The 25,486-nt window shown below is 39.2% G+C and overlaps 1 protein-coding gene across 2 annotated transcripts in view; it reads left to right on the top strand.

Annotated features, from left to right (window-relative positions):
• The first annotated feature begins 622 nt into the window (after positions 1-622).
• LOC131067730 (RNA-dependent RNA polymerase 6) overlaps positions 623-25,486 on the top strand; it is a 68,326-nt gene continuing 43,462 nt past the window's right edge. The window contains exons 1-2 of one of the 2 annotated variants that reach the window (XM_058002852.2): positions 623-3,443; positions 3,552-3,719. In XM_058002852.2, coding sequence (XP_057858835.2) covers positions 1,038-3,443; positions 3,552-3,719 — 2,574 coding nt within the window. In that variant the 5' untranslated portion in view covers positions 623-1,037. Of the gene's footprint in view, positions 3,720-25,486 lie in introns of both variants that reach the window. The other variant, XM_058002851.2, reaches the window with a different exon arrangement.

Raw genomic sequence — 25,486 nt, 5'->3', positions numbered from 1 at the left:
TTTATTTTTTTAGTATGTTTAATTACAATAATTCTTCATAATTCAATTGTGCTATTTTTAAATCAAATTTACAAATTCTTTATCAAATTGAAATATGTATTAATTAAGTGAAATTTATAAACCTATTTATCAAGATACAAATAGATTGATTCATTTGTCAAAATTCATCCATATAGTTTTTAAATTTTCAATAAACAAATTATTAAATTTTATCAAGACATGTCTAATTGAATTCTAATAAAATGTCAAACTTAAAAATACCCTTCTAATTAGAAACATGTTAACTGCTATTTCGAAAATTGAAAGATACAATGCTAATTTAAAAACCCACAAAGAAAGCATGACATTCAATTGCAAACACCAAAGTGTTTCAAATTGACCACGTATTTTGTGGGCCTTGCCAAAAACATGCAAACGGTTAATTTTGAATACCGACGAATATTCCAAACTTAAACCAATTTGAAATCCTTTTTATTCGCGCCAGTTTTAAATGTAGCAAATGGGTAACGTACAGATTTTTTTTATCAGTCACCCAGGAGACATGTTTGTTGAGTGATAGAATTGGGGGTTTTTATAATTCCATATTGAATAGAAAACCCCATTAGATAATTTATTTGTTAATTAATTCAGAGTCTGTATAGAGAATTTGGGGTTTGAATAATTCCTGCAATGACCGATAGATTTGCAGTTGATAAAATTATTTTTCATGATGTAATTGGAATGCTGTGTTCGTCTTTTCACAGAGTTTACGTGTCAGCCACGCTACTTTGCCATTTGTAATGCCTAATTGGCCGGAAATAGCAGGTTACAATCACGCATTCTTTGCCATGGAGATTTCTTGGCTTTACTACTTTGTTTCTGGTCTACATTTGGATTAAGGTACAAATTATACCTGTCTTCCTGCCCGCAAACTTGTACAATTATTCCTGTAACAGTCATGCATTTCTGCTGCGTGGAAGAAATGTACAACTGGAGGGATTGTAATATGTTGTTTATAAATAGATGCCCTATAGCCAGAAGTTTGTTGATTTGCAGAGATGGAGGCAACCCAAGTAAGCTTGGGAGGATTCGGACAAGATTTAAGTGCCAAGGAACTCACAGAATACTTAGAAGACAGTGTAGGAATGTTGTGGAGATGCAGATTAAAGACATCATGGACTCCTCCATACTCATTCCCAAACTTCACAAAAACCAATGGGGAGTCTTCAATTCAGAATAAAGCCAAGGTGCCTCCTCATGCCTTTGTTCACTTTGCGTCTCCAGGGTCTGTCAATGAGGTCATTAAGCTTGTCGAAAGGGGAAGGCTTATGTTCAAAACCCATGCTCTCAAGGTCAATTTTGGTAATGGCACCTCATTTAGAAGAATTAAAAGAACAATCGAGCCACTTAGGTTTTCTGATGTTAAATTAGAAATCGGTTCAATGTATAGTCCTGATCAGTTTTGGGTTGCCTGGCGAGCAGCCACTTCTGGGGTGGATTTTCATGTAGACCCATTTGACAGAAGATGTAGGATTTTATTTACTCGTGATCAGGTTTTTACTCTGGGTGAAGGTTGCCACAGGGACAGGGATACGGTCATAAAATGTGAATTTAAGATCGAGTTTCTTGTGAGAGATATTAGGGATGCGAGGTTTCTTAATGAGAGGGGGACTTTGGTTATGCTGCTGCAGCTTTGGGTGCCTCCATGGATATTTTATAGGACTGCAGATGATGATATCTATGTACGTGATCCTTTTGCTCTGTTAGATGATGATGATCCCTGGATTAGAACCTTGGACTTTACTCCTAACAATGCCCTTGGCAGGTGTTTGGTATACAAGATTTCACTATCTCCTCGTATGGGTCACACCATGGAAAAAGCCAAAGCATATTTTAAACAGCACCGTTTGGTGGATGAAAAATTTCTGAGACTGAGGACTCTGAATGAACATCCTGTTGCTATAGAGGGATTCTTTTTGGTCCTTCCTCCTGATGGAGAAATTCACTTTGATACCATGTACCTCCTAAATGCTCTTGTGCATAAGGGCATTGTCAATTACCATAGATTAACCCCTGAGGTCTATGCTATGTTGAAGCCCTCTGTCACACCCACTGAGCTGTCCACAATGGCACTGAGGCACATACTTGCCTACACCAATCCTATTTATGATGCATTCACAAGACTTAAATCTGTGATTGGTTGGATATCAAGAACCCCAGAGCTTCCGAAAAGCCCAAAGATTGCAGAGGAAACAGTTGAAGTAAGGAGATTGATTATCACTCCTACAAAAGCCTACTGTCTTCCTCCAGAAGTAGAGCTCTCAAACCGAGTCATAAGGCACTTCAAGAGGTATGCAGATAGATTTCTGCGTGTAACATTCATGGATGATAGCATGGAACCCATGTCCTCTGGGGCATTAACAGTGCATATAGCACCTATTGTTAAACAGGTTTCCTTTGGTTCTCCTGCACATAGGACTGCTATTTATAGGCGAGTGAAGCAAATAATGCATAGTGGCTTTGAGCTGTGTGGACGTAAATATTCATTTCTTGCATTTTCTGCTAATCAGTTGAGAGACCGTTCTGCATGGTTCTTTGCAAATGCAGAAGATATTGAAGTTCAACAAATTAAGAGCTGGATGGGGATATTTCCTAAATATAATGTAGCCAAGCATGCTGCAAGAATGGGTCAATGCTTCTCCTCAACCTATTGCACAGTACAGGTACCAAAAGAACAGGTTAAAAACATTCCAGACATTGTAAGGAATAGCTATGAATTCTCAGATGGTATAGGAAAGATCACTCCAGATCTTGCCACGGAAGTTGCTCAGAAATTACAGTTGAACATCAACCCTCCATCAGCCTACCAGATTCGATATGGTGGCTACAAAGGTGTGGTTGCAACGTGGGAAGGTGAGCGCAACTATAAGCTCTCCTTAAGGCCTAGCATGAGAAAGTTTGAATCTCGACATGACATGCTTGAAATAATCACTTGGACACGCTTCCTACCTTGTTTTCTGAACAGGCAGATAATTACATTGCTATCAGCTCTGTCAGTTCCTGACAGTGCTTTCAATGAACTACAAGACTCAATGATGCATAAGCTTAGTCAAATGGTTGAAAATGTTGAAGTGGCATTTGACATATTAACAACATCCTGCACAGGAGATCTACAAAGCACTGCTACTCTAATGCTAAGGGCTGGTTTTAAACCTCAAACAGAACCACATCTCAAAGATACGCTTTCTTCCATAAGAGCTGTCCAGTTAGAAGAACTGCTGAAGAAGTGTAGGATTTTTGTCCCTGATGGTAGATGGTTAATGGGCTGTCTGGATGAAATAGGGGAGCTGGAATATGGCCAGTGCTTTATAAAGGTTTCAAATATTCCGGTGGATGGCTGCATTCTCAAAAACGGTTCAAGCTTTGGAGAAAGGAGGACAAGTACAACAGTAATTAAAGGAAAGGTTATTGTAGCTAAGAATCCTTGCTTACATCCTGGTGATATTCGAATTTTAGAAGCAGTTGATGCTTCTGGACTGCATCATTTAGTAGATTGTTTGGTTTTTCCCCAGAAGGGCCTCAGGCCTCATCCTAATGAAGCTTCGGGAAGTGACCTTGATGGAGATATCTACTTTGTTTCCTGGGACTCTAGGCTCATACCACCAAGTGGTGAGAGTTGTGAACCAATGGATTATGATCCAGGTCAACTAAAAGAATCAACTGAGCCTGTGAAAACAGAGGTATGCCTATTTTCTTCATCCATCCTCCGCTTACTACCTTATTTTTGGCCTCGCAGCTAGTGCTTTTTTCTTTTGCAATATAAGCTCTCAGGAAGTGTCTTTATTATGGTATTTATTATAGTCTATTACATTTTTCGTACAACTACTTTGGAAGACCCATTTAAGAAGCAACTTGAATAAGATAATTTTACATAAGAAATAAACTCTGGTTGACACTCTATCTGTGTGTAAGGTGTCTTGTTAAATCCTTTGATTTTAATTTGTGATATCTGGCTCTGAATCTCACGAGTGACAACGTAGAATGCTGTCTAATCCTTATTCATGCTTTGTTATGTGTGGCTGCAATATTGCAAAAACAAATAAATCTATAGGATTATCTTTGGAAGTTATTGTATGTCTTAATTTTTATAGAGTCTAAAGGAAATGATTTGACTCTTTAAAACAGATAGACAGTCTCTAAATAATAAATCATTTTGGTTATAGACTCCAATTGTCTCAACTTACCACTGAAAGATGGTTAGTTTTAGTAATAATGAAGATTGAAGATACAGCCATTTATCAAAACCAAAGTGACAAATATTAAAGGTTTTGAAGCACACTTTATTAGTTCTAAACTAGTTTTTAGGTGTCCAAATGTTATCACTTTCAAGAAATGGCAATCATTTTCTCATAGTCCTATAAATTCTTACTTATTCTTTCAATCCCTGTTGGTCCATGAATTTTTGATATCGCAGTCAGATGTGTGAAAATGGGAACCATGAATAGTTTGACAGAATGAACTGGTAAATATATCTGAGAAATTGATTACAGTATAATATTTTTTAATATGCCCTTCTATTACTAAAACTAAAATTTGGACCAACTTTATCAGCTCTAATAATATTGATTCTTGCAGAATCTTGTGGCTTATGAGAATCAAACGAGCTCACTGATTTTGTTTTCAATATGGTCATGTTTAATAGTAACTAAAAAAAGAACAAGTGGTTAGTTGTTGTCTAGGTACGACACAATACTGCTGGATTGCAGAAAATATTATAACTATAAATGATATGATTTTATTCCCAGGTACATCAACGTCTGATATGGTTTGGGTAGTGTTGATGTGGCTAAAGTTGTATTACCAACTCTCTTCGGTAAACGAATAATACAATGCTAAGTATCCTATCCTCTTTTGTGTAAGGAATCCCTACTGCTGTTTTAGATGATCAAAGAGGACAACCTCAAGGTTCCAAATGTCAGGTCTTGATTGCGGGATAACTCAATGGTTTGATGTGTTTTGCTGGTAACACAAGGGGGCTTACGTTCACAACAAGTTGGCCTGCATCCGACGATGCTACGATTCTCAGACTGCGGAAAATAAAAGAAAAAGAGAAGGGTTCAGGGATCCTAAGGACAGTGACAATAACAGTTAATGTAGCTGGTAGACAGATTTCGATAAACCAATTCTTGTTTCGCTAGAGACACCCTCACAACTCGACAAGAATAGTGCAAGCTCCAAAGGATAAATGGATTTTCAGACTATGGGGATTCATCCAAGCACTCGATTTTGGCGCAGCCTGAGATAAATACTCACAGTTGAACTAGGCACAGTTTTGGGTTTAGACTAACCATACACGGTGACCTACAATCAGCAATCCCCCAATGATATGAACCTTAAATACATCAAATACCCCCCCACATTTCACCATTAGAATCACTGAACTCTAACTAACCAACTGAAGGGAAACCATGCAAATAGGAGAAAAACAAAATAATTAACACAATGTTTCAATGTTTATGTATTGATTTCAACTGCCATTACAACAATTTCTTCCAGCAGTCCTATTCTACTCCTAATCTGCTAACTGCTGAAACATCCAACTATTCTAACCTCTAAAATTCTAACTACTGAAATCTAACAAATTCTAACCCTTTACAAGAGAGAGGCCTCTGGCTTTATAGATTTCTAAAATTTGAATGAAAGGCCAGGATTGACTGCATCCAAAGGCTGCAATCTGCCTTCTAGAAGCTTGGCAGCTTTAACCCATGCCCATTAACTTTCAGTCGTCTTCCCAACCACCTCCTCAGCTACTGACAACTATTTGACATCAATTCAGCCAATTAGGTAGCTGGGAAGTAACTGACTTGTGTACCCATGTTTTATTTTGCATTAAAAGGGGGCCCACAGGTAGTTGTTTACATTAAAATAATTCAGTTTTATAAGCAAACTAATTTTTTGGAAACAATTCCAGCAATGTATTTCTGAGAATGCATACACTTGTAGCATTCTAAGTGTTCTTTTGTCTACAGTCTTGAGGGTGGATTTCAACTTATTGTCCAGTGATGGCGTGCATCCTTGTGCTTTTTCTTCAGCTCTACAGTGCGCTACATCTTCACTTCCTGTTCTTGATCACGATTAGGTCTTCAATTTGCGCTTTAGGTTGCCACCTTAGCTCTTCCTAATGACATCGATCTGCAAACAATCAATTTCGAATTGAATCAATCACCTTGAAAAATATAAATGATTTTAACAAATATTAAATTTTTTAAGGCTCGGAGGGGAACATAAAATTATTCACTTTTAAAATTAATTTGAATGCCCTCTTTTATTTTGCAATTAAGTGCGTTTTAGCTAGTAAGGGGAGAAATTCGGCTTTGTGAGTTGAAATGTGCATTCGAAAAATGCTCTTTAGCCGCTTTGAAGAAAACTCGTCTTTGCAAGCCAAATTGCAAGCACTTTATTTGGCTCTCATATTGTTCTAGGCCAAAACTCGGCCTTTGTAGAGAATTGTAAGAATCGCACTACACTTGAAATGTGCACCCCCCTTTATACTTTGCAAAACTAACAGAAAAAGCCCGAACTTTCTTTTCTTTCACCCTTTACCTAAGAGAATTCGGTCTTTTAAAGAGAATTGTGCGAAAATACTTTCATTGCCAAAACTCACAATCTCGTCCAAAACGCCGAATTCTTTGTGTGTCACTTTACTTAACCATCGCTTGGGTTAGAAGGGAGAAATTCAGCTTTTTTGGGGGAAATGTGCAATTTCTAGCTTAAAATGTCTCCTTGTAATTTCTATTTTCAAACTCGGACCTTTTAGGTAAAATGTGAGACTTTGTTTTAAGCTTTTGTTATTTGCCTTAGTCATCTCCCGACTATTGCTATTGGGTTTCATAGGCGATTTATTGGCATTTTGAAGATGTTCGTGAAAGAAGATACAAAGTGCTTCGTTTTCAAATGCAATCACGCCAAACCTTGATTCTTTCAAATTTCGACCCTTTACCACTGCCTTGAAACAATCGGGATATTTTTGGCTTTAGACAACCCTTGACGGCAAAGGACCAATTTCACTTGAATCAAAATACCCGAGGTTTTGCTTTTCTTCGATTTCAAGTGCTATGCCTTGGGGATTTCGTCAGCATTATTGAAAGAATAGTTGCGTTCGGGTTTATCAGGGCTTTGGTTGGCATTCATAGGAGTTTATCAACATTTTCAAAGGTGGAGAAACTTGAAATAAACGAATCTCACTGGGCTTGAAAATGCCAAATTTGGAGCTTACATTATGCGAGATATTCATCAGACCTTAGCTCGGATAGATTTCGACTTTTGTTGAGGGCTTCAACTTATATTGCGACCCCCTATTTTGAGATTCTGACGGCTTCAAACTCCCTTCTTATTTGCAGCTTCGAAGTTCATATTGGGCCCAGACGGAAGATGATTAGCATTGGCTTTGTTCACAGAGACTCCCTATCTCTCTCTCTTTTCAAGGGTAGGCAAATCGGGAGTCCCTGTCAAAAGGACGGTGATGTGGTGCAAGACGCACAACAAATGGCGACTCGGCTGGGAAATGTTCCTAAATCTTTCAAGGATGACTATCCGGATTGAACCCCAAAATCTCTAGTTTATATCCCACAAAACAACCCAAATGACAAAAGACAGATTCAAAGTAAAAAATGAGGTCGCAAACTGAATCAAGTCACCGATATTGGAAATCAAGTGTGTGCAGTGAAGTTCATTCCAGCTTAAAGATAGTTGAAACATCATTGTTCAGTCATTACAAGCTATGTAGGGCGACTCTAACTCCAAAAGCAACCTAGATATTGCCTCGCTGCCAGCGAGCATTTATTGCTTGGACGAGGTTATTGCTTGTAAGCCCACAGAGATTGCTCTATTTCCAGTAGATTTTCTTTTTAAATACCGACAGAGGTGTCTGCACTCCCAAAAGGCAAGCATTTTTTGACATTTCTTTGGTTTTCAATTTCTTTTCTTTTGATTTTTCTTTTTCTCTTTTGCTTTACTTTTTCACTTTGGTTGGTAAGCAATGAAGCCTATGTGGGATTGAGCATTACAGTGGTTGCTAAAGCAAAGCTTCAAATTTTTCACTTGCAATAACTTCCCTTTGACAAAACAACAGACCTAGGCAATACTTAAGCGTTTAAATGTGCGGTGATCACAATTTTTGGTGACAAGATACAACAAGCAACTAAATTTTTAAAATGACTAAGCCTTAAACCAAATGAACTGACTACGGGGGCAACCATCAATTAGGTGCTCTACCAAAGTCGACATCCAAGAAACAAACCGGAAAACATCCTGACTTCGTACACCAAAGCTATGCAAAGCAAACATATCCCTACAAAAAAATAGGGAGACAACCCCTTTTGAAGGAAAACCTACATTACAACAAAGCAAACTAAATTAAAGAAGAAAACGAGAAATCTAAACTAAGAACAGAAAAGCAACTTACCTAAAAACGGAAAAGAAAAACCCAAACTAACTATATACAAGAGGAGACCGATTGTAGAAAATGCGGACTATATACATGCATCCCTGACCTAGGTTGATTTGTTTACACGTGCAACAGTAATAGGGCAGCAGGGATAGTCCTAAGTTTGGCTGACTTATCTTTGTATTCTGAAAAGAAAATTTTCAGCTGGCCACTCTTGGGTTTAACCATGACATTGGTCAATCCATTTAGAGGTTGTTTTTTCGAAATATTCAAAATTAAACTGAACATTTTTAGGATTAACAACAGAAAGGAAACAAAAACCTGGTGTGCTTCTGAGTCATGCGAGGTGCTGTGCAAAGGAAGAGCTTCAACAACTTTAGGAGGTCGCAACTAGTGGTGCAACATCCTGTTGGCGTATGGCATGTGTAAATCAGCATTGAATTCTACAATAGGTTGCACATGCTGAAAATCAATCTCAAACTCGAACACAGGAAGGTGGAGTGCATCATCCATCGGTGCATCTTCAGGTTGCATAAACCATGCTTCCTTATGTGTTCAGTCAGCATATCTTCAAAGAGCAGGGACTCTTCAAGGGTCATGTCTTCAAAAATATCTTCAGCTAGCTCTTCAACTGCATCCTCCACTTGTAGGGCTTCCTCAAATTGTTCTTCAGCTTGCGGTTGATCCGCGGGGTTCACTTGATCTGCTTCTTCAAAACCCCCTTCCTTATGTGCAAGGACAACACAGTCATCTATTGCCATAGTGTGAATGACAGGTTCATCCTGGTCAGCACTTGACAACTGGATCTTTTCACCGTTAGAAAGTGTGGTGTTGCTGCGATCTTGCATTCTTTTCTACTCATCAGCAGCGAGGTACACAGTCCACACTTTGCTTGTGATGCACTCGTCTGGTGATTTCGACAGTTCGTATTGGGCTTTGATTTGATTGACTGCCTCTATGCATAATGAGCAGGTGAATTCTGAATGAGGGGTGCGATGAATTCTGCACCACCAAGGTGACAACACACTCTCCAAGCATAATTCTTCATTGAGACCAAACTGGTTCTCAATCAGATTCTTAAATTTTGTAAATTCATCAATGCTGGATCGAGGATTGGGAATATCCGACTGTATGAGCTCTTCTGACTTGGGGATATCCTAGAAAAAGATGTGTGTCCTTGCAGTGCTAGCTCGACTCTTGACAAAAATGTCAAGCAGTTCAACTCTTCGTGCTCCGTTGTGTCATGTATCTTGCAATGACCTGCGAATGCAAACTCAGCTAACATCCTAGGACACAACTGTGCACTCAATGTCTCATGCATTCGGGAAATGTCAGTATGGGGACTGTTTTCATGAAGAACCTGCTCATACATCTTGCCTCAAATTTTTTTTTTTTTTGGTATTTTCAGATTTTCTATTTTTTTTTTTTTGGTTTTTTCAAAGATCTAGCATATCCCAAATGTAGCATTAAAAGACAATAATAGACTTAACTTGCTGTGAAGTCCTAACAGGGAGGGCCTCCTAGTGCCAATTTTGTTGACATGGCTAAAATCGTATTACCAACTCTCTCCGGTCAACGCAGAATCGAATGCCGAGTATCCTATCCTCTCTTGCATAAGGAATCCCTACTGTTGTTTTAGATGATCAAAGGGGACAACCTCAAGGTTCCAAATGTCAGGTCTTGATTGTGGGATAACTCAACGATTTGATGCGTTTTGTTGGTAACACAAGGGAGCTTACGTTGACAAGTTGGCTTGCATCCAACGATGCTACGATTGTCAGACTGCGGAAAATAAAAGAAAACGAGAAGGGTTTAGGTATCCTAAGGACAACAACAATAACAGTTAATGCAACAGGTAGACAAATTTCGATAAACCAATTCTTGTTTCGCTAGAGACACCCTCACAACTTGAGAAGAACGATGCAAGCTCCAAAGGATAAATGGATTTTCAGACTATGGGGATTCATCTAGGTACCCAATTTTGGCGCAGCCTGAGACAAATACTCACAGTTGAACTAGGCACAATTTTGGGTTCAGACTAACCATACACGGTGACCTACAATCAGCAGGTCCCCAATGGTATGAACTTGAAATACATCAAATACCCTCCACATTTCACCATCAGAATCACTGAACTCTAACTAACCAACTGAAGGGAAACCATGCAAGCAGGAGAAAAACAAAATAATAAACACCATGTTTCAATGTTTATGCATTGATTTCAACTGCCATTACAACAATTTCTTCGAGTAGTCCTATTCTACTCTAATCTGCTCATTGCTGCTAATTGCTGAAACATCTAACTATTCTAACCTCTAAAATTCTAACTACTGAAATCTAACAAATTCTAACCCTTTACAAGAGAGAGACCTCTGGCCTTTATAGATTTTACAATTTGAATGAAAGGCCAGGATTGACTGCATCCAAAGGCTGCAATCTGCCTTCTGTTGACTTGGTCAGCACCTCCTTTGGGATTCGTGACACGTGCTTCCTCCTGCTTCCTGTGGATCCTTGTCTCTGGCCGCTCTCCCGTTTGTTGCAGCTCGAGCTTTTGGTGTAACAACAATGGTGTCTAGTCTGAAACTAGTATTAGAGCGCTGGGTTACGAGTTCGAATCCCAGGAGGCCTCCTTCATTCCGTTGGTACGGAACCCTCAGTTGGTGTTGGGGGGGAGATTGTTGACTTGGTCAGCAGCTCCTTCGGGATTCGCGACATGTGCTTCCTCCTGCCTCCTGTGGATCCTTGTTTTTGACATTCTACGGTGTGGGCTAGCGGGATCGACCTGTGACCTCATACCTAAGTTACCCTACATGTTCTTTTCTCTTCACTCGAACACACTGCGGGATAGCGGGGAACTCTGATAGCAGGGATGGCCTCAAATTCGATAGAGAGCACAAAGGAGTCATATATTGAACTTGCAGGTGGATAGATGACCAAGGCCATAGAACTGTGATGGCATGGGGCAAACAGGTTTGACCGAGAGAAAATGTGTTGTTGCAGCATCATATAACACACCGTGTTAGTCCCACATGGAGATATAGAAGACAGGCATGGGCTGTTTTATTGGGACGTGTAATTGGACAAGGATAACATAGGTCATATTGTGGCAAAGGCATTGTGCAATTTGGTCTGACTTAGAAAAATTAAAGCTGCAATTGTGTATAACATGCCATGCTAGTCGCATGCAGTTAAAAGGAGTATCAGTCGCAGTTGTATATAGCATGTTGTGTTAGTTACACAAATGATACAAGTGGTGTGCATGACATGCAGGTTATCTCAATCTACAAACTGTAGAAGGTGACTGAGATGTCAATAACACGATGGTTATGTGAATGCAAATGTCAACAACACGATGGTTATGGGATCGGAGATGTCAATAACGCGATGGGCTGGTCATGTTTGTTATGCAATAGAGAATGTCAATAACGCGATAGGTTTGTCGCCCCGCTATCCTGCGACTAGGGATGTTAGACAAGGAAGACCCTGCGAGGTAACTTCAATGCAAAGCAAACGACGCTTCCTGCTATCTCGCAATGTGTAGGTTTGAAGTGGAGTAGTCACATAGGGTAAGAATATTAAAGAGGATAGAGGCGCCCCCGCTATCCTACGACGTGCTTGTGGAGAGTGATGGTCGTGCGGGGCAACATGAAAAGCAAGGCAAACGATGTCCCCCACTATCTCGCAGTCAAGAAGTGTAGAAGAAGACAGGGTTGCAGGGTAACATGAAGAGCAATGCGAATGCAGTCTCCCGCCATCCCACATCGCTAGATGATCAATGTAAATTGGTCTTGCGGGATAAGAAAGTGAAGTGAAGGGAGGATGAATCTGGCTATCCCGCAACAATGACGACATAAAGGAAAAGGTCGTGCGGGGTAAGAATTAGTATGCCTGAGCTTGCATCCCGCCATCCCGCAACAACAGAGGGTGAAGGAAAAGGTGCGTGTGGGGCATCTAGAAGGAAGACGTGATGAGGTATCCTGCTATCCTGCACCATTTAAAATGGGTGTATGATGATCTTGTGGGGTAACACAGGATGAAGGGAGAGATGTATCCCGCTATCTCGTGCCAGCGAAAACCGAAGGAGCTCAAGACTCCCCGCAGCATGCAAACGCAAAGTATGATGGCTCTGCGGGGTATGATAGCAAGGTGTAAGAGGTGCATCCTGCCAGCCCGCACGGATAGAATGGGCTTGTAAATGACGATGTGGGGTAAGATAGAAGGAATACGATGCGCATCCCGCCATCCCGCAGTGACAGAGTTTGAGGTTGGTGTGATCAGTTGAGATGACTTTGCTAACACATTGGCTGTCTGATAGGCAAAATGGTCCACGTGGCGGTTGATCAGGCGATTTGGACATCGATTGAGAAGTTTTTGATGACTATTGTGCATGCCGATAGACATAGGGGCCCACGTGGCTGTTGACCGACGTTGACTGAGTGACTTGGATGTCGAATATGAAGATATGTGGCTTCCTGGTGGTCGAAGAGGAAATCTGATTGCAGAAGTCGGTGATGATGAATTTAAATGAGGTAGCTATCAATCCTTTTAGGGTAGGTCTAGAAAGGATAGAGAATGCATTAATGGCGATCGGATTGTAGGTTGTTCGTGTGGCTCGAGGAAGAGTACTAGATCTCTTCGTGCAGATGAAGATTACTAAACTTAGTAATCGATACACAGAGAACCATCTGATGACAGAAAGGATGTATTTAATATGGGTGGCTATCTATTTGAGAGATGAGTACAAAATATCCAATCAATAGGAAGATATGATTTCTTAGGAGCTCGAGAAGATTGGAAGACCTCCAGTTGACAAGACATCATAGCCAGGGACAGGTGAAGATTACTAAGTGTAGTAATTTGTACATTGAGGTAAATCTAAAGATGAAAGGAGAAGCAATGAATGATAGCAGTAAAATCAATTTGTAGAGTAGATTTGTTAGGGGATCGAGGAATTTCTTTGAATTATCTTTCTGGAGGGAAAATCAATGGAGTGCGCGGACAACCGTTGAATGAACTTAGTGAACAGAGGTTATTGTAGAAGTGTGCGCCAGAAAGATAGGTCGGAGATGTGTAGAAGTTGAAGCTGAGCAAGAACTGAGGATATAGAATAGAGAGAAAAAGGTGGAGAGCTCAGAGAAGCAGTTCCAACAGGCATCATTAACATGATGCCAGTGTTGAGATTACGCCACAGAAGAGACAGATCACAGAACTATCAGAAGGTGACAAGGATATAAGAGGTAGTTGGAAGCCAAAACAGAGTGAAGACCAAGAAGTGAACAAAAGGGTGTAGCAGAGACCAAGGACCAAAGAGTGGAGAGTCGAGGTTGATAACACAAAAGAATATACACACAGAGTGTGGCAGAGAAAAGAGGAGTGATTAGAACAAAATCAAAGAGTTGTTTGTAGAGAGAAGAAGAGGACAAAGAACATAGGACAAAGCCTGTGTGTAGACAAGAGTCAAGTCTTTCCCAGTCGTAGATAACACAGTGAGTTACAAAACTTCATTTATAACAGGGTGCTTAATTTGTATTTGTAATTTATCTTTATTGTAAATCTCTGAGTGGGTGTTCAGAGAAGGGGTAGGTGCTCCTTTGGGTTGGTGCCCATAAAGCTAGGGGTTGGTGCCCATAAATGTTAGGGGTTGGTGCCCATAAACATTGTAATCAGTTTTTTCATTGTGAGGCTGGATTGGAGCAATAGACTCCAACAACATCTCACTGAGGTTTTTCCCCACTGTGAGTTTTCCTCGTATATTTTTGTGTTATGATTTTGCTCTGTGTGTGTAAATGTGTTTCATATCTCTGCTCATAGGTTAATCATTTCTTTTATTAAAGGTTAGATCTCTTAGAAAGTTAAAGTTTTAGATTACCACTGATTCACCCCCCCTCTCAGTGGTTCATTGTGTTCCTTCACCTTCTAGAATTTTGGCAGCTTTAGCCCATGCCCATTAACTTTCAGTTGTCCTCCCAAGCACCTCCTTAGCTACCGGCAACTATTTGACATCAATTCGGCCAATCAAGTAGCTGGGAAGTAACTGACCTGTGTACCCTTGTTTTATTTTGCATTAAAAAGGGGGCCCATAGGTAGTTGTTTACATTAAAACAATTCAGTTTTACAAGCTAACTGACTTTTTGGAAACAATTCCAGCAGTGTATTTCTGAGAATGCATACACTTGTAGCATTCTGAGTGTTCTTTTGTCTTTAGTCTTGAGGGTGGATTTCAACTTATTGTCCGGTGATGGCACACATCCTCGTGCTTTTTCTTCAGCTCTGTAGTGCGTTGCATCTTCACTTCCTGGTCTCGATTGCAATTAGGTCTTCAATTTGCGCTTTAGGTTGCCACCTTAGCTCTTCCTAACGACGTCGATCTGCAAACAATCAATTTCAACTTGAATCAATCACCTCAAAAAATATTAATGATTTTAACAAATATTAAATTTTTTAAGGCCCGGAGGGGAAAATAAAATTATTCTTTTTTTAAATTAATTTGAATCCCCTCGTTTATTTTGCAATTAAGTGCGTTTTAGTTGGTAAGGGGAGAAATTCTTCTTTGTGAGTCGAAATGCACGTTCGAAAAACGCTCTTTTTAAATGCTCTTTAGCCACTTTGAAGAAAACTCGGCTTTGCAAGCCAAATTGCAAGCACTTTATTTGGCTCTCATATTGTTCTAGGCAAAAACTCAGCCTTTGCAGAGAATTGTAAGAATCGCGCTACACTTGAAATGCGCCCCCCCCCTTTATACTTGCAAAACTAACAAAAAAAAGCCGAACTTTCTTTTCTTTTGCCCTTTACCTAAAGAGAATTCTGTCTTTTAAAGAGAATTGTGCAAAAATACTTTCATCGCCAAAACTCACAAACTCGCCCACAACGCCGAGTCCTCTTTGTTTGTCACTTTACTTAACCATTGGTTGCGTTAGAAGGGAGAAACTCAGCTTTTTTGGGGGAAATGTGCGATTTCTAGCTTAAAACGTCTCCTTTTAATTTCTATTTTCAAACTCGGACCTTTTAGGTAAACTGTGAGACTTTGTTTTAAGCTTTTGTTATTTGCCTTGGTCATCTCCCGACTATTCCTATTGGGTTTCTTAGGGGATTTATCGGCATTTTGAAGATGTTCGTGAAAGAAGATACAAAGCGCTTTGTTTTCAAATGCAATCACACTAAACCTAGATTCTTTAAAATTTCGACGCTTTACCACTGCCTTGAAACAATCGGGATATTTTCTTCTCTGCAGCTTCGAAGCTCATATTGGGCCTAGAAAGGAAGATGATTAACGATGGCTTTGTTCATGGAGACTCCCTATGTCTCTCTCTTTACAAGGGTAGGCAAAATGGGGGTCCTTGTCAAAAGGATGGGGATGTGGTGCAGCACGCACAACAGGTAGCTCCCACTAGCTGAGACAATTCATCTGCAGTTGGCTGATTGGACCTAAAAACTTGGAAGCTCTATGGTTGATAGCTTTTGGCTTCTATCTTTTGGGGTAAATGTCTTGAATATAATAGCAAATTTCTAGGGAATCTCCTAACCCATGGCAGAAATGTTGGATCAAAATAGAGGCTTCAGTTAGTACTTTACTGGATTCAGGCTCTGGATAAGTAGTTCCTCTGTCTTACTGGAATCAAACAAACATGTCCACCTGGCAAATTCTGTGATGTCCCTTTTCAATAATTTTATTATTTTCTGATTGTTTTTCTTGTATTTCCTGAATTTCAACAACCAAAATAAATTGGAACAGCAGACCAAAATTGAAAACGAACAGCTGGAAATGCTTGATCAAATCCCCAAATACTGAAATACCATTTCATAGGATGAATCTGAATCAAATTTTAACAACTATAATGGCTGGTATATCTGGTATAAACCCTACATTGCAATATAATCTCAGATCTGAATTATTTCAATGATCAGGACACCAACATAAACTCAATTCCACCAACCCAACAACTTTCAAGTAATTCTCCTTTAATAAGATCTGAGTTGCATTACATCGAAATGAGGGCTGATCAACAAACGCTAGCTTCTACAAAATGAGGATAATAATGCACTTGCAATTAAACAGTAATTTTTGATATTCCAAAGAACAGTTGCAGGTTGTGATCAGACCTAAAAACTGCAATCCGATTGGGATTTTTGCTGTGGTTTTTAGTATTCACCCTTGAAATGGGGAGTGACAGTTTATGAATCAGGTCTGGCAGCCGTCCTGCACTAAGCTCCAAAACTATGATCAGATCTGGATGGTATGCAATTCTTGGATCTGCAACTAATCTCACTATCCCCTGCAATTTTAACTCCTTGCAAACTGTTAACAGCCCTCTGATTTCTCTGTGGTTGTGGCACTGGGAACACAAATGCACTGGCTACTGCTGGAAGTTCATGTGAAGCAGTTGCAGATGATAGGCCTGTAATGTGTAGTTGGTGGCCAAAATAAGTTGTGCTTGATCAGAATCATCAGGTGCCCATCCTTGCAACTGCAATCCACCCAAGTTACACCTATAACAGCTGCAAATCAATGTGCCCAACTGGAAAACTTGATATAAACTCTTCAAAACTAACTTCAATGCAATATCTATGCAAGGATGCCCTATGAGGAAAGGAGGATTTTTGTCCCCAATTCCAACAATGAAGTCCAAGAGGGTTTTTGTCCTCAGTTGTGAACTTGAACGCGAATGCGCCAAGGTGAAAAATGCCAAAATGAAATCCTCCCCCAAATGAGGCTAGGTTCCCTTTTTATACCCTTTTTAAATTTTGGCCCTTGATTAAATTTCCCTCCACTTAATAATATAATATTTAAAAATACTTTTTGATTTTAATTTTTATTATTATTTTATTTGTTTATTTGAAATAGGTTCCATGGCCCAATTTGAGTGCTACTATTAAACTTGACTTTTAACTTTATTTTTATATTAATTTTTTTTATAAGTGCCAAGTTAACTTTTTAATGTGACCTGTGACGCTTACATGACATACCTTTCAGCTCCACATGAAACACTTTTGACCCAAAGCTATGAACCAGTGAGGTCTAAATGGGGGACCTCATCCTTATATAACAATGCTAAGGATCAAATCCGCGAGCACATTTGTAATATCCCTTGGCTAATCTGACCCTGTTTTGCTTATATGAACACCAAAGAATATTGTCAAACATTTGGCATACAACGTTTGAAGCCGCTGTAGTGAATTCTTAATTTGTCTTCTTTGGGTTTGTAGGCTGCAAATGAAGTTATGGAAAGCTTCTAACAATGCAAAGTTGTTATAGAAATGATATACTAGCTGTTTTAGACCTTTCCACACATATGTAATGACTGAAATTAACTAGTACAGCTAGTTGACATTAAGACAAACACTTGTCATGCATCCGAAAGCACACCTACAACCATTAGGCATTTAAGCAAACAATTGGCATGAAAGCTAAATGGCTGATCAATGTTGAATGTGGAATATGCAAATTATATCTCCATTAAACATATGCAACCTCCAAATATTTCATGATATAATCATAATAGAAAATGATGCAATGAAGTAATGATTTTCTAATACAATGACCATAGATAGAAAACCTGGTATTTCAATGGCTGCCTTGATATATTGGTTTGATTCTTCTCATATGCAAATCCCTTGTCACATATATATAGCTGTTCAACCTCTCTAAATCCCCTTCTATAGAACTCCAACTACTGTAGCGCACTGTTCATGCGCACTGTTCACGGCACTGTAGCGCACTATTCACGGCACTGTTCATGCGCACTGTTCATGGCACTGTAGCGCACTGTTCACGCGCACTGTTCATGCGCACTGTAGCAGCAAGAACAAACTTGCAATCTGCTCTTAAAACCTTGAATAATTTGTTGCCAAATAAGGATGATTCACAACCAACTATAAATGTTCTTCAACAATAAACTTCAAACCCTTGTAGAAAACTTCACCAATTTGCACAAATGAAAGAACTGAAGTATTCTTTCCCACAACTGCAATAATTCAGGTGTTATTTCACTCCTTCAAAATTGCTATCAATAGGAAGTTTTCGTTTCCTATGATCAAAGAAGAAAATTGCGAAAGCCCTAGGCTTCACAATAAAAATCAATCAAAATACTATTCATCAACTGGATGCCGAGAATGAACTCCTGCCTTTCCTTTTATTCTTTCCTTAAGAGAGCTCAAACACCTTCCTGGCCAATGTGGGATAAAAGATTTATTCCCACATTAAATTATTCACTTAACGCACTTTATTATATTAAAGTGACTTTATTATTATAAAGTTACTTTAGAACTTTATAATAATATTAAAATATTAAATAAATCACTTAAGTCACTTAAACTTTAATATCTCTTGATGTACTTGTTTGATTGCTAAGCCGTCTGAGCCAGGAGTCGACTCTCCCTGTTCTCCATGTGATTGGATGCCTGTCTAAAAATAGAAACCCTGAATAGTGACTTACTATAAATAGTAAGTATGTGGAACTGAGTCTAGAAATAGCTGCAAAGGACCAATCAAGGTCGATACTGCCAATAAGCTCTGCTCAAGTGTCTTTCTATTAATAGGAACCCTGACTCTCCCAAAATAGTAACTTACTATAAATAGTAAGTGTGCCAATCTGAGTCAAAAAACCTGTGCAAAGGCCAAAACCTGAATCCAGCTGAAGAGTAATGTCTCTAATCACCAAGTAACTGCCACACGAGGCCCTCTATCAATAATTGTTAGCCTACGAGGGTCAAATGATAGGCTTATTCTTACAAACTCTGATGCTCGCAAAATGGGGACATTACAACATTGTATCAGCAAAGGCACAAGCCTTGCAATCACAATGGCCTAGTGGGGTTTAAACCTTGGTGGTCACAACACCACCACCACTTAACCAACACACTATGGGAAGAACCCATAATTTATAATAATTAAGTAATTTATATTATTTATATTTTAATATGTTGTCGGTTTTGGTTCAGGCTCGGGTTTGGGTTTGCAAGTTTGATCAATTTTTTTGGGGGGGTTTGGGTTCATCCATACAAAAACATATAAAAGTCAAAATACACCATCATGCTAATAATCAAATAACATAACAAAATACACCACCATATATTAAAGTTTTAATTCAAAGTTTCAAATAGCATAGCAAAATAGATCACCATATTAATGTTTCAATAATAATCATAATGTTAAGTGTCTACAATCAGTCATCAGTGATCAAATATCATATGGGCCATCAAATAAATCATCATCCTCCATATATTGTGGTAAATTAGAAGAACCACAAATAGAGCCAATAGCACTAGCACTCACACTAGCATGGGCAGCGGTACTAGCATTCTCGGTCTCATGATCACTAGGTAGCTCGTGGTCATCATCAACTCCAAGTGAAGAAAGGCGGGCAACTGAATCATCCAACTCAGCATGCTTTAGATCAATATCCCATTTCCTTGTCTCCCATTGTTTGTAGGAATTTTCTTTGTGTGTGAGGAGTTGCAAGTTTGAATACACAAAGACCAAGTCCTCTGCCTCTTTGGAGTGTAGTCTATTCCTTTTTATTGAATGGATGAAAGAGTATGTGCTCCAATTCCTATCAGAAGAAGATGAACTAACAACCTATCAAGATTCTGAAATTAGAGAGAATAAAATTAAATTTTAAAATATAAATAAAACAGCAAATTCAAAAGCAAGATAAAAGATAGAAGAAAGTAAGAAGTAAGAACGAACTTGTGATAAAGTTTTGATGGTAAGTGGTTGTAGGTGCTGGTATGCTTCTCCATGGAAGTACCACCAACCATGAGCAGCAATCCTGTGCTTGTCTCAAAGAGCTTCAAGAACACAATCATTTGTGCTTGCACAACTCATGAATTCATCCCTCACTGAACCACGTATGTCTTGGTGAAAGAGTCTACGAAGGGCTGCTTTGTACCCTTGAGCAACTTCTGAATCTCTATATGGAGGACCCTTGTGCTAGTAAAGAGCTGTTGACTATAGTACTTGGGACTCAATGCAAAGGCAAGGAGATGCAATGGAGTGGTCATTTTGTTCCATCTCTCCACTATGATTTGCTGCAGTGCTTTAAAGAATAAAGAATTTTTCTTCAGGATCTTGCTCTTTTTTATTTATGATGACTTTCATTTGTTCAATCACTAAATCTATGCCATTATATACGCGACCCAAGCAAGGCCTATCCATGTCAATATAACGGATCATGCTCAATGTAGGCTCGGTGAATTTAAGGAGGTACTTAGCACGATACCACCAAGTGTCATCTAGTATCAATCTCTTAATGTTTGCTGCTCTTGTAGTGCTAGATTGCCTCCATATGCTCCAATCAGGCTGATTACCATGCTAGATAATGCCTCATGAACTTTGACAATTCATCTCAATAGAAGTGTGTTGGAGGCATAACAGGTTTCAGCAATCTATTTCAAAATCAAAATAAGGAAAAATTAAAACTAAAATTAAATTAAAAAGTTTACAAAACTTAAAGTAAAATAAATATTATTAAATTTATTATTTAACTAATTAACTTACCTTTGACAAATCCAATTTTAAGAATTGTCTAAATATGCCTTGTGACATATAGTGGTTGGTGATGAACATTTGGATCTCCTTGACATCAACATACACCTCTTTGATCCATTCTACTTTTCTGCCAATTTTTTGCAACATTAGGTTGATGAATAGATGACACAAGGAGTCGAAAAAATTGTGTGAATAGCGCTGCTCAACCAATAACCTAGCAGCCGTATAGTTTTTGGCATTGTCTGTTACAACTTGAACAACTTTCGAAGGGCCAACTTCCTCAATAGCTTGGCAAAGAATATTAGCAATAAATGGACCGTCCTTCATTTGCCCTTCACAATCCACTGCTCTCAAAAACATTGCCCCTTTAGGGGACACTGCAATAACATCGATCAATTGGCGATTTCTTGCATCTTTCCATCCATTAGATACGATGGACACCCCTATATCTATCCATGAATCCTTGATGGGCTTCAAGGAGTCCTCTACATGTTTCACCTCTCTATCCAATAAGGCGGTACACACCTTCTCATAACTTGGGCCCTTGAATCCTTTTGGAGCCTCATTAATTGATCTCACCATTCTTTGCCAATAAGGTGAGCGAACAACATTAAATGCCAATCCATTAGCATAGATACATCTAGCTATGTCTTGCTTGATAATCTCTCTAGCCTCATTTTGAAATGATGTTTCCAATGGTCCCTTCGCTCTCTTATGTGTCATAGGTTGTTCTTGAGGTATAAGCAAGGATGGATGGTGTTGTGCGAATCGCACACCCATCCCCGTCTTGGACAGGGACCCCCCAGTTTGTGCCTTTCTGTCCTGATCCTGAAATTTGGCTAAGTCTGGAATTCCCTGATCCTGAAATTTGGCTAACTCTGAAAACTGAGGAAACCTCCAAAAACTAGAATTTGCAATATAACTCCTGGAGGGCCGAAACCACTCTCAAACATCCTGAAAGTATATATGGAATATAACTTAAAGTATAAGTGTTCCATATGTCTTTCTCCTTTCTTATACTTAAATGTTATATTCCATTAAATGATCCTCCGGGGAGATCTGGGCAAACTTGCCCAAGTGCCCAAGCTCGCACTTCTTGAGGAAACGTTTAAAATCGCCCAAAATGCCCAATTTCGGACCCTGGGCCAAAAAGTGAAAAAGTTGATAAAACTGGCAGGAGGTCCGAAAAAGTGAAATGTTGCAAACGTGCCTTCAGGTCCGAATTTCACTTAAAGCACCAATTTCGGACCCTAGGGCCGAAATTCGAAGTTTCTTCTAAATTTCCAAACGCGTTTTTAGGTTCGAAAAGTGAAAACGCGATTTTGCGAAATATGTTACAAGGTCCGAAAACCACTTAAGCGCCCTCATTTTCGGACCCTCGGAGGTAAATAGAAAGTGCGTCGAGTTTAGGAAACACAAAAAAAAAAAAAACGCGTTTTAGATCCGAAATTTACCAAAAGCGCTTCAAGCCCCGAAAATCGTTTAAGTGTCCATTTTCGGACCATGGGGCGAAATTGAAAAAAAGGTATAAAGGTGTGAAATCCTACAAAGCTCCTCCAGATCCGAAGTTTGCCTTGGACACCCATTTTCGGACCCCAGCCCCGAAATTTTAAAACTCAGAAATTTGTAAAACGCATTCAAACTCCGATTTTGTAAACATGTTTAGGTCCGAAGTTCACTTATTTTGCAAAAGGTGGTTTAGCTCCGAAAATGAGAGTTCGCCAAAAACATGAAAAGCTCTGAAAATACACTTAAGTGTCCATTTTCGGACCCTAGGGGCGAAATGTTTGAAAATCGCGATTTGCGAAATATATGTAAGCTCCGAAATTTGCAAAAGGATGGCAAGGTCCGAAATTCGCCTTAGTCCTCAGACTTCGGACCCATGAGCCAAAAGTGAAAGGTTTTGAAAATTCAAAAGTTCAAATGCTCCAAATTTGCAAAAACGTCAAAGGGTCCGAAATTTTTTGCAAATATCAAAAGGTGTCCTCCGTTCTCCGAAATTTACTAGAAAGCATGAGAGTTAGAGTTTTAGAATCTGCAGAAGCTCTTCAAACCTCCAGAATCGCACCATAAACCCATTTAAAACGTCCAAAACTCCAAAGGTAAAATCACGCAGAAGTAACAGACCAAGGATCAGATTTCACAATCGAAGAGAAAAGAGAAGCATTTTCAAGATACATCCCGCAAAGAGCTTCTCAAGCCAGACGTCGTAATTAAATTTAATGTTTGTTAAAATTAAACTATTTAATTTTTCAAATTGATTTAATGAAATGAAATTGGTTGATCGCAGGACGTCATCGAAGAACCAGGAGAAAGACCTCAAACGCAAATCAAGGAAGGATCGCAATTCAAGGCCAGGCGCTGAAGATTGGAAAAGAAAAGATGCAGGAGCGCAAGAGCAACCGAGCATTGGGAACCGTGCCGTTGAACATAGATGAAGTCCACTGGCGAAATTGGAGGCAAAAGGCAAAAGAACACTCTGAATGCTGCAAGTTTATGCATTCTCAAAGAAGCACACAGCTGGATTTAAGTCCAGAAATTCAGTTTTAAAGCTGAAATTGCTTTATTGTAAACTGCCTATGGGTCCCGTGCAAGATATTTTTGTGGATAACTATTCCCAACCACCAAGAAGATTGGATAGACCTGAATTAAAGCCAAATAGTGGCAGGTAGTTGAAATAGTTGCTGGTTGGATAACTGAGAATTAATTCGGCATGGGTCAAAGCTGTCAGCTTCTGGAAGACAGATCAGGGCCCTTGGATTCAGTCCATCCTGGCCTCTGATTCAAAATTGTAATATCTATAAAAGGCAGAGGCCTTTCTTTTGTAAAGGGTTAGATTGTTAGATGGTTAGATTGTTAGAGATTGTTAGAAATTGCTAGATAGTTAGATTTTAGAGTTAGAATAGGTTAGATCTTAGCAGTAGCATAGAGATGCTGCAGGAATTGTTGTAATAGGCAGTTGAGATCAATATATGAACATTGATTTGGTGTTTATTGTCTTGTTTTCATCCTGTTTGCATGGTTTCTTTCAGCATTTTAGATAGATCTTTCTATTTTGGGTGTGCAGGTATTTGATAGATTCGGGCTCATACCATTGAGGATATGCTGATTGTGTATCCTTTTGTGTGGTTAACCTGAGCCTTCGATTGTGCTTAGTTCAATTGCAGGTGTCCGTCTGAGCTGCGCCAAAATTGGGTGCTTAGCCGTGTGTCTCCAATCTGAAAATCTTCCAAGTTCCTTTGAAGATTGCACCGTTCCTGCAAGGTTGTGAGCCATTCTGGCCAAGCAGGAATTGGTTATGTGGAATCCGTCTACCCGCATACCCGTGTTGTTAGTTTTAGATCTCCTAAACCTTTCCTTTTGCTCTTTATTACGTAATTCGAGAATCACAGCAGACTAGCTTGTTGCACATCGTAAGTCCCCTTGTGTTTCCAGCATAAACACATCAAGCCACTGAGAGATCCCGCAGTCAAGACCTGACAAAAGAAACCTTGAGGTAGTCTCCTTTGATCAAACTTAGAAAACAGCATTAGAGACTTCCTTATCTCAAGAGAGAGTAGGATAATCAGTCGGCTATTCTATTCTGCGTTGGCCGTATGAAGTTTGCAGCAATGCGATTTCAGACACGTCAACAGATGGCTATCAGAAGGTTCAAGATTGAAGGGTGGTGAAGAGATGTTAAATCCTTTTTTAGTCTTACTCTTTGCGAAAGCATGAGCAACTATAAGATTGTTTCCCTGCCGCTCCATCTGCTTTTGCTTGCTCTTCAATATATGCCATTACTTGTTCGTCTGCAAGAAGACCTTTACCTTTTGGTTTGCCTGGACAAAATTTGATGCCTTGATAAGGGATAAAGCACAAATGCGCTTTCACACGATTGTATGAGCTGTTGTATTGTGTTTTGCAATGAGAACAAATCCAAGTGAAACCTCCCCCACCTAGAAGTTGGGCTACCATTTTCACATATATCCCAAGGGGAAAGTATGGGTTTGTTCTAAAGCGGGGTTGGCTCCTACCGCTAGAAACATTTGCCATTTTAATACCTGTTGATGTGTTTTTTAGACACCTCTAACATAGAATAAAATACCAAAGTATTTTACCCTCTCTTGAACAAAAGCACCTTGGATGCTAAATATATGATCAACCAAGATGACTCCAAGGTTCCTATTGTCAGGTCTTGACGTGTGGGTAACTCAATGGCTAATGTGATTTGTTGTATGCACAAAGGGACTTACACAATTGTTCTCAAGCCTTCATGAATACAAGTAGGTTTGGCACGGTTTTCAAATGACTTATAATTTTGCAAGATGATCACTTGATCTATCTCTAACAAAGATTTTAAAATAAAATGGAAAAGAAAAGGGTTTAGGAGTTCTATTCTAGTTCTATTCTAATCTTAGAATGCAAGAGATAGTGAATGACTCAATGAAATTCAACTAGGCTTTGTTTTGTCATACAATGAACAACTCCTCACAAGCTTAGTGCAATCTTCTAAGGTAATCAATAGATATTCAGATTCATACTCACAGCACTAACACCTTCCATTCGATCAATATCAATGTGCAAGTAAAATT

This window comes from Cryptomeria japonica, chromosome 8 (genome assembly GCF_030272615.1).
Source record: "Cryptomeria japonica chromosome 8, Sugi_1.0, whole genome shotgun sequence".
NCBI lineage: Eukaryota > Viridiplantae > Streptophyta > Pinopsida > Cupressales > Cupressaceae > Cryptomeria > Cryptomeria japonica.
Note: the sequence above shows the minus strand (reverse complement) of the source record. Positions and strands in the feature narration are given on the sequence as shown.